Raw genomic sequence first — 15,558 nt, 5'->3', positions numbered from 1 at the left:
TCACAGTTATTCTAGAGATTTTACAGATTTTAGAAAAATAGTTACTTTAACTTTAACTAAAACGCCTGAACTGGTCGACAGCTATTATCTTACCAGCTTTGGTTAATGCTGAATGATAATGGATTCATTCAAGGGGCTATAGTTTTGTAAGAGAGAGAATTCAGATGAATCCTGATTTAACCTGCATGGTCAGCTTTTCACGGTTCACACCACTGATTGACAATAAAAGTTCAACGACTAATGCATCAAATCTTTTGAAACTGGCAGAATGTAATTATGAGTCTTGGGGCCATATGCATTTTGGTAAATAAACAGGAGATAAAATGTACTTCCCGGAGTTTAATAATGATTTATCATGTCAGTCAAATTTATATCCCACAAGGAAGCTTTGCCCTCCCCTTACTGGCTCAGTTGTGAAAATCATGAACAAAACAATCTCAACCATTTAATTTTTAGAAGTTCAAGGTTGTGTACATTTATTTTATTTTATTAATTTGTCTTCATTTATTTTATTTCCATTTAGTTTGCAGGTCTCCTTGTAGTTTTAACAACCAATGTCAATGAAAAAGTAAGGGCTACATGTCCAGTGACATGTTGATATTATTCTTCCTTGGCTTTGCAAACCTTTTCCCTGTCACAGGATGTTCTTTAACTTCACAAAATAGGAGTCATACAATAATCTCTCCCGTTGTCTGTTTATCTCTTCAGATAAAGCCTGCGTGGACCAACCTGAAAAGAGAGACAAGTTATCCTCGTCTGACACAGAATGGGATTCAAGTAATGCTCAAAGACCACTTGTGTCTCCAAGCGAAAGATCGCCTGTCTATAACTACGATGCAGCACAGTCTGACAACCTGGTGATGACACGGTCTCCCTTGGATTCCAGTGGTTCTTTAGAAGAAAGTGGAAAGCAGGGAATGCTGGAGAACTCCAAGGACTCTGAGAACATGTTGGAGTTAAGTACGCTTCTGTTCCTCACCCCAGGATTGAAGGATGAAAAGTTTCCAGGAGAGAATGTAAACAGGGAAAAGTCTAGAACCCCTTTAATTACAGATCAGGATAAACAGCAGGTCATTTCTGGGAAAACTGAGGCTCAGGACCTGAGTTATGGGGGAGAAAGACAGGAGATATCACAAGACCTTTATAGCTTTCCAGACCCCACTAAAGGTTTATGCTATGATATCGAGTTTCAGGACCGTGACACTCTCTCTGTGGGGTCATCATGGGTAGCTGAGAAGTTTTCTTCAGAGACAGCAGGTCAGAGAGTGCTGGATTCCAGTGCTATAGTGGAAGTGGAGGGAGTACCGCAAGCACCTGGCAATGACATTCAGACAAACAATCGGGACATCTCTGCAAAAGAGTTTTACTTCACACAATGGATTGCAGACCGCAAGCAGCAGGAGAGATTTCTACCGGCCAATAAACCTGAGCTGGGTTACAGTCCGAGGGCTCAGGAGAAAGAGTTCACACGTACCAGCTGCACTTTGGAGACTACACAAAAAAGCCCTCCATGTTCTTTTCCAGCCACAGTGGAGGATCCTGGCACTCCAAAAATACAGTTGTTTATGGAAGCACGTGACTCAAAAACCAAGGAAGGTACGTGGGAAGAGGCTCCTCAAAGAGATGCATTCTTTATACAGACACAAGATCTTTCACTTGAAGGCTTGCATTCTCTTGATGTTTTAGAATTTGCGTTACCAAGTGCACATAGCACGCCGGAAAAAGACACGGAGTCCCAAGACTTCTTTAGGTTTGATCCTGGCAACACCTTCAATGAGTCTGACAGCATTCAAAGAATGCGCTCGGGAGAGGAGGAGCCAAAGATTGTCCACGAAGATTCGCCTGAACATTTGATCGACATTTCAGATGTGAAACAGGCATTGTTTTCCTTAAAAGGGGATGATTCGCAAATACCCCTTGAAGTTTTGCCAAGTCAGACTAATGAGAACATGGAACAAAATAATACTTTTGCTTTACTTCAACCTGAGCCTATATCCAATATCTTTCAATATGATATGTCAGACATTTTCCTGAAGACGCAGCCCAGTATGCCTGCAGATGACTCTCCCACAGCAACGAAAAAAGGAAAAATTGATATGGTTCCTTCAATAGTAATCTTATCACCAGAATCCTCAGCACCTGTGGAAGCTGCAGGTAAGAGTCACACATTTAATTTTAAAAGAGGTAAAATTATCAGTTGTATAGACTAAAGACTGTTACATATAATGTGCAGGTTCAAAATAATATTTAAAATATGTTTTGATTTAAAAAGATTGAATACTTTGAGTACCGTCAGTAAGGTGTGTGTGGAGTGGACTCAACTGACCAACAGATTCTTAAAAACAGAAAAAAGGCATGTACAAATGACAAGAAGCTCACATAAGCTTGTGGATAAAACCTCCAGAATGTGCTCGCAATTCAGTCTACACTCCCTCAGCCGTCTGAGATTAAATTTATAGAAGTATTTAGTTGACCTGAACAGAGTGTATCATAGTTAGATCAATGGAGCTTAAAAAATACATAAAGAGCAGGCTAATAGAATAAGATGACATAATGAAATTGCCAGCAGTAAAAGTCATTTTGGTAAGCTCAATTTCACGCCACCATTTTCAGGGATGGTAACAAACATATTATTGTAAATATGCTAGTAAGTCTTGTATGGAGAGAGTGGTTTTAAAATAGGGTAGATTTTCGTGGTAAACGTATCCTGAGTTTGCTGTATTTTTGGCTTTCCAATGCTCAGCAGATCCATCACTGGCAATGCTGTTTTTCATTGTTGGCCTAACGCTGGCAATGTATAGCCACACTTTGATCTTTTATCATTATTCAATAAACAATTGGGTAGTTTATTAAAATCAGCTCTTCAGTATTATAAAATATTGTTTACCTCAATAATGATGTCAAAACGCTAATCCTCCATTTAAGTCTCCCTCAATGTAGAGGTTTCACTTCTCTGGAGCTTGCCGACAATACTTCTCAGTCATCTGTTTAACTTCCAATTAATCTGAGAGGTTTATAACAGTGTAGTCCAAGGATACTTGACTTGTTTTTCTGCTGAAAAGTCTGAACATTATTGACCCAATAATTTCACTATGGAGGGAAGTTGTCTTGCTAAGATTAAAATATTATCTGTCCAGGGCTGATCAAACCCAAAGGTCATGATATCTGTACTTCAGAAGAAGTAAAAAAAAATATATATTTCGAAAACAGCTGGAAAAAAACAAACAGAACAAAACATTTATGCCAAATTGATTTAAACTATACTGTCTCCTTCACAGGAAAATCCACAAAACAGATATGTGACATGAGAAGAATTAATTTCTGTGCTGTATCCTCTGGTGATTTCTGTAACCTTTCCAGTGTTTTTATGAGAGCCATGAGAACAAGAAAAAAATTAGAAGCACTCCCCCCTTCTGAGAGTTAGAGGACAAGGAGAAATTCAACGCTTTTCTCATCATCTTGCTGTATTCTTGGCAGCCATTGCTGTAAAAATAGTAACACACTTTTTTTTCTTCTCCAATAGATTTTGCAGTCTTGGGGCTCGTCAGCTTCATGTTTATGAGTTGCTTTAAATATGTAGTTGTTGACCAATAGGCGGACGGGAAGAGGAGAAGGGAGAGGCACGAGTGTCCTAAGCATTGTAAAAAAGTTTCTCACAAAGCTCCTGCACCCATGGTTTAAACTTGAGTCTTTTGTGAAAGTGTTTGATTTGGGATTAAAACTAATAACAGGAAAAGCTACCAGGTACTTGTTTTGTGCAAGTGTGTGTATTTTGTGCTCTGTACTCTGTCATAGACATGTTATCTTTTTGCCCAAGCAGCTTGCTATCGTGGTCAGGGGTGTCTGTATCAGCCCCTTTGTGTGTCACCCACAGAGTCCTTCCACAGCATAGTGTGGGTCCTGCTAGCTTGAGATAAGGCAGGGCCAACCAAAGGTCAGCATCTAGAGCAACTGTTACCAGTCACATTGTCTTGATTGACATTTACGTTCTCATCACTATTTTATTTGTGTCACAATAAACCCGTCGTTTAACTGAGTCAACAGTAGCAGCTGTCATTACAGCATAAAAGGACTGCCACGTCAGAATTCAGGGAATTAAGAGGTTTTATTTTTTCAAATTTAAAATAATTTAAAATGAAATACTTTGAAACACATGGCTGCTAACACAAGGTAATTTAATGAGTTTATATATGGCAGTGCTGTCCATGTCGCTCACTAACTTTAATGACTGTAATCATATGTTTGGGTTTATTTGTAGCTGGTGATAAACATCAGCTGAAGGGGCATTGTCTGCATGGCAACTCCGTATGACAATGAAAAACATGTCTGACAATAAAACAGTGGGATAGTTTTAATCTCACAGTGTTAATTAAGTTGTCTTATCCTGTTGAGAGAAAATATAGAACATTTTCCTAAAGACTAGTAGCAATGCTTGCAGGCTTACCTTGCATTATATCTAAAACAATACAGTTTACGTCAAGGTGTCTGTGATGTTAAATACCTGATTTTGCCTCAAAATAACACATAACAGAATCCAGTTGTTAATTGTAGAGCACCTGGAAGTCATACTTGTTAAAATAGAAATAATAATTTCAGTTTAACCCTTCAGTTTAAGTACAGTGATTTTCATTTTACTATAAGGCCAGAAGAAAATGTTTTATACATTTTTGTTTTGTCTTTTGAAGATTATGTCCTGGTGCCAAAATGTCTACAGAAGCTGCGATCTCTGCAATTAAGCCTTTCATGTCTTCGGTAACTCATTAGAATCCGCCAAGGACAGATGTGATTTAAATAATAAAACGTAAATCTGAGTGCATTTAGTATGAGAGCTACCCTTTGGCACCTGAGAAGGTGCTGCAGCTACATCAAAGATGACAATTTGAGATTGGACTATTTTAATAGCCCTTTGACCCTTGGTTTTAGTAACTTGAAAGATAGGGTTTTTCCACTGGATCAGGGGATTAAAATACTTATTTTCACCCTTCTGAAGTGCGGAAGAGGGATGCATGTTTGTGTAGAAGTCCTTCTAAACCAAAGGCAGGTTTAGATCTTCGGGTTTGGTTTTGGGACCTAGTGTATAATGTTCGTAATGGGTGTTGTGTGTACTCCCTGCAATAATAGTTCATGTGCTTACAATGATTTGTATATGAATAACTTTAAAAAGACACACAATCTGAAAACCTAGATAAAAAGTATTGAAATAAATAACCTAATACAAGAGGTGCTGACACATTGATGTTTTCCATATCCTGTATCTCCAGAAATGTCACTACAGATGAAAGGATTTTATCTTGTTCAGTAGAAAATCTTTATACCCCCAGAATATGTAGCTTGCATTTGGAAAGTTCAGATGGAAGACAGAATATCATTGCCCTATTGACTGAGCAGACTCAGGAGTGTGAGGGAAAAGCAGATGAGATTCTACACTTCTTAGCTAATGTAACAGCCGGTCGGGTTGTCTCTCTCTTAGTTCTTCCTGTGGGCGGGTCTTAAACCAATCGAACATTCATGTGGGCGGGTCTTAAACCAGTCGAATGCTGGTAAAAGGAAGAAGACTGTGAAGGTCACTGTTGTGACTTGTGGAACTGGTAATTTCACAGTTGATAACATGGCTTGTCAACAGTGCTATGAACACTGGGTAATTGTAGTAGTATTAAGTATTTGAAATATGTAACATTTACAAATGGTAAATCTTAATGGTCTTCACAATTTTCCAATAAAGATGTTCTATAATTGTTAACCAGCTAACCAGGATAACCAGCTGAACATTTATTACTAATTACATGGACAGAAGGTGGAATCCCCTGTCGAGACAAAAACTATATTACAATTATTGGAATTGTATTGAGTGATTGTCCGGCAGGTCAAAGTTTTGGTTTAGTGCAAGGCCTATATCTAAAGAAGAGTTCTTTTCAAAAGCTATTTATTTAGTCAGTGGCAAGATGCAAATTACTTTTCTCTCCAAGAACTCTGATTCTGTGATAGCAGTTGATTGCTTAAGATGGGGCGTTATTTTTTCAATGCTAGAGTACACATTGATTTTGCAGAAGAATGTCAATACGAATAAGATATTTAAAAGTAATCTGTATTCAGTCGAGCGTGATATTTCCCTGCTGGGAAGATTGGGTCCCACGGTGTTTAAAAGATACTTTGCTTGGCCTCCTATTCAATAAAATTATCCATATCCATTCCTAGGTTAACAAGACATACTATTTCATTAACTATTTATCAAAAAAATACATCCAATGATTAATAAACCAAGGTAGGAATCTGTCATGTTAATGGTCCTTCCGCTAGATAATCTCATTTATATTTTTGATCTGCTGAACTGGGTTGTGAAAACTTTAAATACATTTTATTTTACTGAAACTGGTTATACTTCAAATGACCACACAGCCTTTCCCAGTGCAATAGCACTTAATCTGTCAGAAACAATACATGCCATTGTGCTGCTTTGCTTAGGGTACGCATGCCAGGTACTAAGCATGTCAACTGAGCATGTTTTGTTTCAGCCGATGCTGATGGTACTTCTATTCATTTTTGAAAAAAAAAATTGTCCCCTGTACAATTAAATAATGCAAGATCATAAACAGGGAAGATCATGAAAAAAGATTGTGTTACCAAATACAATACATGTGCTATTTGAAGTTTCACATCCTCCAAATAGTGGCAGTTTCTGTACAGCTAAAGACTACTAGTGTACATATTTGTTTGTCCCAAATCTCTCTTACCAGAAGCAGAAGAGAGCATCAACACCCCTGCCATGGCCAGATGGGCTACGTCTGCATTGGAAGGTAAGAAAAAAACACTGCATAGCCTTTAAAATGTGATCAAATTTTCAAAATATCAATAAATAATTCATCCGTAATTTAAAGCCCTGCTGAAATTATTTAGTGGTTTAAAAAGTCTCCCTTTTGATGCCTCTCTTGCCTGCCAGTGGCTAAGAAACTTCCTGAAGATCAAAGATAGCTTTTCTCCCGAGATTCAGTTCAATGTTCTCTCACAACTCTAGCGCAAGTGGTTGGTATGGTTCAATCTTCATAACTTTAGGTGGGCTGTTTAATTACATTAATTAACTAGAAACACTGAGAGAACTGGATTGTTTTTAAAGGCATCCATTAAATTGCATATTCAGCACCAATGATCTGTTAAAGAGAAGGACTCTTCCACCTGCTGTGGATTCTTCTCAGGCCCAACTCTATATCTGTGGTCTCCTATGAAAGTGTTTGCTTGGGGTTATTTGTGCCCTGACAATGTTTTACATTATGGAGCTGATTACTCATGCAGATGTACATCTTTGAATATATACAATTTTCTACTGTCAACAAATTTTTACACAATTCTACAATAATTATGTATGTACAGTACTGTGCAAAAGTTTTAGGCAGGTGTGAAAAAATGCTGTAAAGTAAGAATGCTTTCAAAAATAGACTTGTTAATAGATTATATTTATCAATTACATGCAAAGTGAGTGAATAGAAGAAAAATCTACAGTGCATTATGTTTGAATCTGTTTCTTCAAGTTGCAGTGCTTTATAGATTTATTCAGATATTCAACTTTTGATTATTTTTTCCTCCAACATGCTCTTAGATAAATAATTAAAAGCACGGTCTCATTGCTGGAATCACAAGAGGGGTATGTTTACCTTTGTGGCAATACAGCTTCTCGCATATTCAGTTACATCACGGGTGAAGGGATATAGCTTTTGTGCAAATCGGCCCGCGTGTAATTCAAGATAAAAGATGTCTTCATATATTTCAATATTAGTGCTCAAATATCAGTAAAGGGAGATAGACATGATGTGGAAGAGAGATGCAAACTTGGATTTGTGAGTTGCTTTGCTGTGTTGCTGGAGACTTTGATATTGCTCAAGATGTCTGTGTTTCATGAATCTGTTATAAAGATTCACTGTTTCTCAGCTGCTCTCTGATCGGGGTAGGGGAAAGGAAAATGAAATGGCTCCTTGTGTGTAAACTTTTATTAGTGAGGTGTTGACTTGTGTTCCACTTAACACGTTCGAGTTGTATGCATTAACTGAACAGCATTCACTGCCAGGAGGACAGGCCTCTGTCACACAAACACATTTAGGATGAGGGAAGGTGGTCTGTGTTGTGACTATTATGTTAATCAAGGGAGAATTTGTTGGAACAGGAATCGTTGCAGGGAAACCATCTCTAGACAGCACAAGTGTGATTGCCAGGAAATTATGACAGTTGACGCGTGCGATGTGTTGTGACATGGTACAGCATTTTAGTGGGCCTCCAATCAAGCTGTCCTTGGCTACTTGACAAGAGACTCAAGGTCCTACTCGTACTGTACGCTGTGGATATATATTTTATGCTTTGATTGCAATTGACCTGCGCACAATCATCCCCTCATCAGAGCAGGGAGTGAGTGAGTGAGCGAGACTGGAGCATCACAAATGAGCATTCGACCAATAGAATCATTTATAGAGATGGTGTTAGATGCATCATGTTTTACCCTAGTGTCCTTGACTAGAAGATTTGGTGTTGCAACCAGCATGCATCATTCCACATCTCTGAGCTGTCGGTGTCGTGGCCAATGGACTGTTTCACTGGGGTGATCCACTGCCAGGCAGCTTGCCCTCACATTGTCACTGTGATAGCCATGGTGGCTGACTGGATTAGTGATGTACCACTGCATCTGTATCCAAGTGGGAATAGGCTCTTTAGGATGACGAGTGCAGTGTCGAAAGGATCAATATAAACCTTTTCAAAATCACGATTCTTTACCGTTCTGAAAACTGTATGATCGCTGATAGTGTGGAAATGTCTCCACTAGCTCAGGTTGCTCAGGCTGCTTGCAAGTTAGCAGGGCTCATCTTGTGTAAAGTTCCCACAGCATGTTTTACAGAAGCACATGGTGGAGTAACACGACTGGAAGTTTTTAATCTGATCTCTTTCCTTGCCAGAATGCGAGAGCCAGCCGGCCGTTATAAACGCGTCGTCTGAGGGCTTTGCTCCTGATCCACTCGCTGGAGCCACTACTGCGGTAGAGGTTTGGGAGGTAAAGTTGGTCATCTTCTGCTTTGATTTATATCCTCATGTCCATTTCATTTATAGAAGGACTGTATCGATGTCCAATATGATGATGATTCAGGGTGAGAGTATATTAAAGTCCAGGTCTCTCCTTTTTATTTATTTTTTTATTGTATTTAGTTTATACTTTTTTTTAAAGTTTGAACCAATTTGTTCTTGAAATAAGTAACTTAAGCAAATAACTTCTTCTTTTCCATCCAGAGTCACACTTTTTCCCACTGCTTTAGTGCTACAGTTTAGGATTTCCCAGTGTAATTGATATTATATTTTCTTTTAATATTAGCATCATATTCATGCAGGGTTTGGGCCTGTAATCACTATAGCTTCCAGAGAAAATTATTTATCCCGAACTGTGTGATGGAAGTTGTAGTTGTGCCCAGAGCTGCGGTTTTTCCACCAGCCGTGAGAGAGAGCTGATAAACAGGAGCCTTGGGGGTGCAGTCACTGCACGAACACAAGTTAAAATCTTGAGTGATGGCATTTGACTAATAGCTTGTAAGAACGTGAACAAAGAGAAGACAAATGACAGGCATGTCACGCCTGTATAATGTCTGTGTAACAGGCCTTCTCTGGTATAGACATATATATTTTCTTTCTGTATTTGGTTAAGTGAGAAACTTAAAGATTGTCAGTGTCATTTATAAATTACTAAAATAATAATATTACAAAATATCAATACAGAAATTGAGCACACAATTCCTATAAATAACAGTTCCCAATAGAGGTTATTATTATTGTGGCAGAGGATATTAAAATGGTTTCTCATGGTTATAATGCGATATTTCAAATCTATACTGTGCATTAAAAAAGCTGGACGAATTGTAATAGCACAGCGTGATAAACAAGTGGGATTTAATCGAATGTCTCACTGCAATGGCTCCTGTAGGAAACAACACAGGGATTATGTTCCACAGCAAGAAGAAAAGCTGGGGAAATTGCAGAGCCATGGCCACAGTGCTTCTCTCTGTTCTGCTGCTACTTGTAGGTATAAACTTGTTTTCATAGGTGCATTACTGTCACAAAGATTAATGGCAGCCATGGGGATCTCCTGGTCTACCACTATAAAGTGGATAGAAGGGCCAGGAGGTCTTATATAACTGTCATGGAGAATATATTACTCACAGAAAATCCTAATAACAAAAAAAAGTGTTCTCCCAGGTACATGCATGCACACTGTGTATAATAACACTGGGGCTGCAACGGGAGGCAAAATTTCATTTTCTGAAAGTGAAGGCTGCAAGTCTTTCTCAATTGCCAATAAATATGATTCTGTGAATGATGCCAGCCTGCTGTGTGTTAAAGCATGACGTTCACAGAACATGACTTTCACAGAGATCACTGTTATAGTGTGGACAGGCATGGCTGCGTACACTTGCACACAGATCAACAATGACAGTTTGACCGCTGTTAGGAGGAGAGATTAGCCTGTTCCTCCCAATGTAAAAGCACGGTGCAGGAAAAGACGCTGTGAAAGGGGTATCAGCCGTTCGGATCTTGAACACAGCTACTGGTAATCATGCTTGTTGGCAGCTTAACTCACAGACCAATTACTGTATTAGATGTCCTATTAAAAGTTCCCCTGGCCCAGAGGAACTCCCCTGCTGTTGCTGGTAGACGCAAACTTCATTTTCAAACCTCGGAACATGAACGGCGAAGGAAGAGGTTTTTATCAACACTCTTGGTTTATGAGATTAATTTGACTCCTATGATGCATTTTCAGGTTACCCTCTATACATCTTTTTGGAGAAATAACTAATTAAAAATAAGCCCGATTACTTGTGGAGTAATTACACATCTAAAAACTTCCATTTCAGAAGTTTTCCAATCTCAGTCCGTTCATAACTGGGGTAACTTGGCCAACATCAAGACCAGATGAATGGAGGAGCTGGAGATTAATGTCTTCCTGCAACCCATTCATCTCCTCCATTACTGTGATCCACAGGAGAGTACCGTGGACCTGGATGATGACCTCAACTCTGTGTCGACCATTGGGTCTGATGCTTCGGCTAAGAAAGTAGCTCATTTGTCAAGCCTCCTGCCCGTATCAGGGGTAAGACTGATTCTCCCACTGTGAGCTAAGAAAGTCTCCAGAGAATGCACTGTAAAGACAGAATGGTATTTTGTACACTGTTACAGCTTTTAAGGCCATAGACAAATGAGATCCACAGAGCCCAGATAAGTTGTAGACAGGAATATGTGAAAGTAAAAGTAATCGTTTATGGTTTATTTATGTGATACTGGTTCATGATTACCAGCATTTGTCTCCATTTCATTTCATATTTTGGTGTCAATCTTGAGGTTTATTTATTTATTTTCAAAACAGGACTGATAGAATATTAAATAGTCTTAAAAATGTTTACCACAAATTACAGTGCTCAATATAGGTTCTAAGCCTTGGAATACCAGAAATCTGCTCAGTGAGGAAGAGCGTACAATTGCAATTGCCTCTTAGTAATTACTGGCATTGTGCAAATGTAAATTTGTGGAGAGGGTATATAATTTAAATCCGATGCATTCTAATATTCTTGCTTCAGAATATCTCAATCATCATCATAGTCTTGATGATAATAGTAATACTAATAAGCAGAAAACTTAGATCTGTACATTTGACCCTGTGTAGTAGCTCTTTACTTTGGTTTGCTCTTGCCAGTTGGTTTAAGCAATGCATATAAGAACATAAGAAAGTTTACAAATGAGAGGAGGCCATTCAACCCATCGTGCTCGTTTGGTGTCCATTAGTAACTAAGTGATCCAAGGATCCTATCTAGTCTATTTTAAATGTTATTAGAAGTCATTACTGAGGGGTACTGAATGAAATGTTATTAGATCTGAAATGTTTTTTTTAACTTTCTTTCTAGTAACTACATCTGTATATCACTTTTTACCATTTACAGAAATGTTTCTTACATGACATTTATGTTGATCGATCCATAGTCTGATGCTTGTTTAATGTCTGTTTGTTGATATAGCGCAGTGCGAGTATGCTGAGTTTGTACAGTGATGCCGGGGACTTTGGCGACTTTTCGGTGCAAGGAGCCATTGAGTTTGCCATCCAATACAGCGGCAAGAGAGAGCTGGTCATTCTGGTGCAACAGTGTGAAGACCTCGCCATAGCAAACACAAGGAAACAGCGCACAGATCCGTGAGTGATGGGAAAGGATGCCGTTGGGGAATGTGGGGTTATGGGAGAATGACATTTTATTTGAAGGTGGCTAAGCTACTGTACCATCTGTGAATGTTAACATTTTTAAGTTGCACGTCACTTTTCATACCTCAGTTTTTCTTTGTTACCTTTCATGGTCTAAGTTGCTTAAATTGGTGGTGTATCAGTTGTTTGCTGTCTTTGTTCACTCACTGGCACTTTTTAAATGTTTTGTAATCCACAACCATTTCCACTGCCTTCTCCATTGTCCTAAACTGAAGATGGCTCAGGAATATGGAACAAAGAAAGAATAAAAAAAGAGTTCCAAGCCATTCCAAACATGTGTGCAGTAATTGCTGTAGCTAAAACTACTTCCACATAGAACAATACTCCTCATTTCCATTAAAAGGCAGCGCAGATTGTAAGACATTTACTAATTTAGAGAGTGTGACACATGAGCTAAGTCGAAAGTGTATTCGAGGTGCTGTGCTGCTATTTGAAGTTAAGATAATTCGGCTAATTGTAATGCAGATCACAAAAACTATAAGGTGCTTGAGGCACATCGTTAATTAGTACAAGAATAATCGGAGCACCCCACATTGAACTTTGAAGCTATTCCAGGGCAAATGCAGCTGTCGCCAAATTAATGTCACTGTCAGAGGAGTGATGTTGCCTTTTTTCTCTGCTGCAGCCAAGCCCTAGTATAATGAAATGAAGACTACATCCCCAGATCTGAGCCGTCAGCTTGGCAGACGACGCTTCCTGACACGGTGTCAAAATACGTTGTCGTCTTAAAAAAGAAAGAACGAACGCAAATAAACTTTATTATAAAGAAAGTGGGGAAAAAAAGTGAATGTTTCAAATCTGCCCCATTTATTCAGGATGAAAATGTGACCATGAGCATCTTTTCCCAAGATGACTTTTGGTTTTGGTGAAATGAGTTTGACCTTCTGTGTACCCCTGGATTCAGCAGGTCTCCGTAGGAGGCCCGGGATGGCAGGGCGGGGGGTTTTCATACTGGGATTGATGTCCTCTCTGAAGGGCAACTTCCAAGGCTGCTCTTCACACAGTTGCTCACTCACTGCAGGCCCTTTAGTAATCTCTTACCCTTTTAGTTATAAGGAATAATAATATAAGTCAGATCACTTGAATGGCGATTAAGTCCAACTTGCGTTACATACATAAACATAATAAACATGCCTTCCATCATAAGACTTCAAAACTTGTAGAAGCACAGGGTAGCTTAAAACTGCACCCAGTGCAGTGCTGCACTGTGTCTAATCCATCTCTCGCTCTGAGTGAAGTATATTAATGAGCCACCCATCCCTAATGGCCATAATGAACCTGTGACTCTCTGCTGACCTTGAATAGTCCCTATCTTGCAGCTGGCCATATATTACACAGCTGCTCCTGACACTGAGCTACAGTTGATCTGCTAAGTCCTTCACTGGAATCAGAAAATATGAAAATATCATTTTTTTTATAACATCTTTTGTATTTCTTTTTTTTTTGGTCTGTTGAAAATGACTTCATGTCTTCTGGATGAAGTCTAAGCGCTCACTAAAGGCTGTTGCCCCACCCCTGTACTGGGAACAGGAGTTCATTAAAGAGCAATGTTTTACTGTAAAAAGTGAACTATGGAAAAAAATTATCATACAGCCATATTACTTAAACAGCAGTAGACAATAATGGAGTAATTGAACTTGGTGTGTTTGTGTGAATGAGAGGGAGATCTAATTTTTATTGTTAACTGTTAAGCTTTGTTTATTACTATTTCATATTTTTATCAAGTTCAATCGAGAACATTACTGCATAATATTACATCTTCACGCTAAACTGTTGTGGATTTCATCCTCGGGGGCCCAGAAAGACTCCATCCTAATGTGCCAAGAATGTTATATAAATATTTGCTGAAGGTTTGTCGTGGGGAAAGTGCTTCTCTGAAGGTGAACGTGTTTAGAGTAATGGCATTGCCTGGCTGACCGTGAAGGCTAGCACTGTATACAAAGCACATGTTGCTTGTCACAATAAGTCTTGCATGTCTGTGAACTAGAGCTGACCTGCCCCTGCGATGAGATGATGGTGCTCTCTCAGGGTCCCAGAGGCTGTTCCTGTGAAGTGTTTCACAGCTCTGACTAAACCTGAAGGCTGTGTGTATGAACTTGTGCAATACGAATTACTGCATAAAATAAAAATGTATATATATTTTTTAATAGTGAAATCTGTTGAGGAGCGAGAAAACAAATACAGTATTCTTGGTGCTTAGAAAGTTAAACAATTGTATTATTTTTTAGTAAAAATGTGAAAAACTACCAACAACCTCCCCCACAAGACATTTTGCTTTGAGTGACCTGGCTGCTGTTATTTCCTCCCGCCACATGAAGAGATGCATTATGATGAGGACTGTATGCCATTTACATCCAGCCGTGCACCAATAATGACACTGTGACTTTGAACCCTTATTCAGCCTCAGTGTCCATTACTGTGTTTGGCAAGCGGCTCTGGCCCTCTCTTAATCTTTTCACAGCCATTGAAAATTGGTGCCGTAAACTAATGGAAACCACAGCAAGGTTTATAACCCAGAAAATGCTATTTTTCCCCCTTCATATTTTACAAGTCGAACTCCACGGATAATTGGCTTAAGCTCTTTGTTGGTGTGATGTCGGGAGGCTTGATGGGAAAGCCAGAGAAATGGGGGAACAGGACGTAATTTTTAGTTCTCCCTGGCCATTATTGGAATTATAAAAAATAAAGTCATAGCTGTCATTGTCATTGCCGTTGCCACATCCAGGTTTTCAGTTCTGTGCACATGCCTTAAACTGAGCCTTAAATTACCAGGGGAGTGAGAGACTCATGCCGGTCTGTGCATTAACACTGTAATCTTGCGGCCCTGTTAGCAGCAGTCAGTGACCTTTTTCCATTTCGCTAGGCCCCCGTCTATCCGTGAAAGGTAACATGACGCAAAGTTCAGTCTCGCTCAGAAATGGGGACGTGTGAGGTTATGACTCGCACTCCATGGCCCACAGGACTAATGCGGCCAGAGCATATCTGAGACGTTTCAGTTGAAGCTGAAGACTGACTCTTTTCATCTACCATGTCCTGTCATTACTTACTTAGCACCACTGTACTGCATTGCCAGGACCCACAAAACCAACATTATAAATCCATGAAAGCATATTCTTTATTTCATTATAGAATACATAAAAAATATACTGCATGGCACATGTTCTTTGAATTCAAAGTCCTGGCAATGATGAAGATGATGATGATGATCATGAAGATGTCCTCAGCTTAGCAGTTTTACTACCATGATCTAATTTGTATTTCCTATCATTCACCCTGCACACAATGTTAAA

General features: G+C 39.1%; 1 protein-coding gene across 2 annotated transcripts in view; it reads left to right on the top strand.

Moving 5' to 3' along the window:
• Positions 1 to 15,558, top strand: part of LOC136751858 (synaptotagmin-like protein 2) — a 62,142-nt gene that overhangs the window by 32,610 nt on the left and 13,974 nt on the right. For both annotated transcript variants that reach the window (XM_066707616.1, XM_066707622.1), the window contains exons 7-11: positions 709 to 2,154; positions 6,735 to 6,794; positions 8,934 to 9,028; positions 11,003 to 11,110; positions 12,030 to 12,202. In XM_066707616.1, the coding sequence (XP_066563713.1) occupies positions 709 to 2,154; positions 6,735 to 6,794; positions 8,934 to 9,028; positions 11,003 to 11,110; positions 12,030 to 12,202 (1,882 nt within the window). The remainder of the gene's footprint in view (positions 1 to 708; positions 2,155 to 6,734; positions 6,795 to 8,933; positions 9,029 to 11,002; positions 11,111 to 12,029; positions 12,203 to 15,558) is intronic.

This window comes from Amia ocellicauda, chromosome 1, assembly GCF_036373705.1.
Source record: "Amia ocellicauda isolate fAmiCal2 chromosome 1, fAmiCal2.hap1, whole genome shotgun sequence".
Classification (NCBI taxonomy): Eukaryota; Metazoa; Chordata; class Actinopteri; order Amiiformes; family Amiidae; genus Amia; species Amia ocellicauda.
This window is presented reverse-complemented; position numbering and strand designations above follow the sequence as displayed.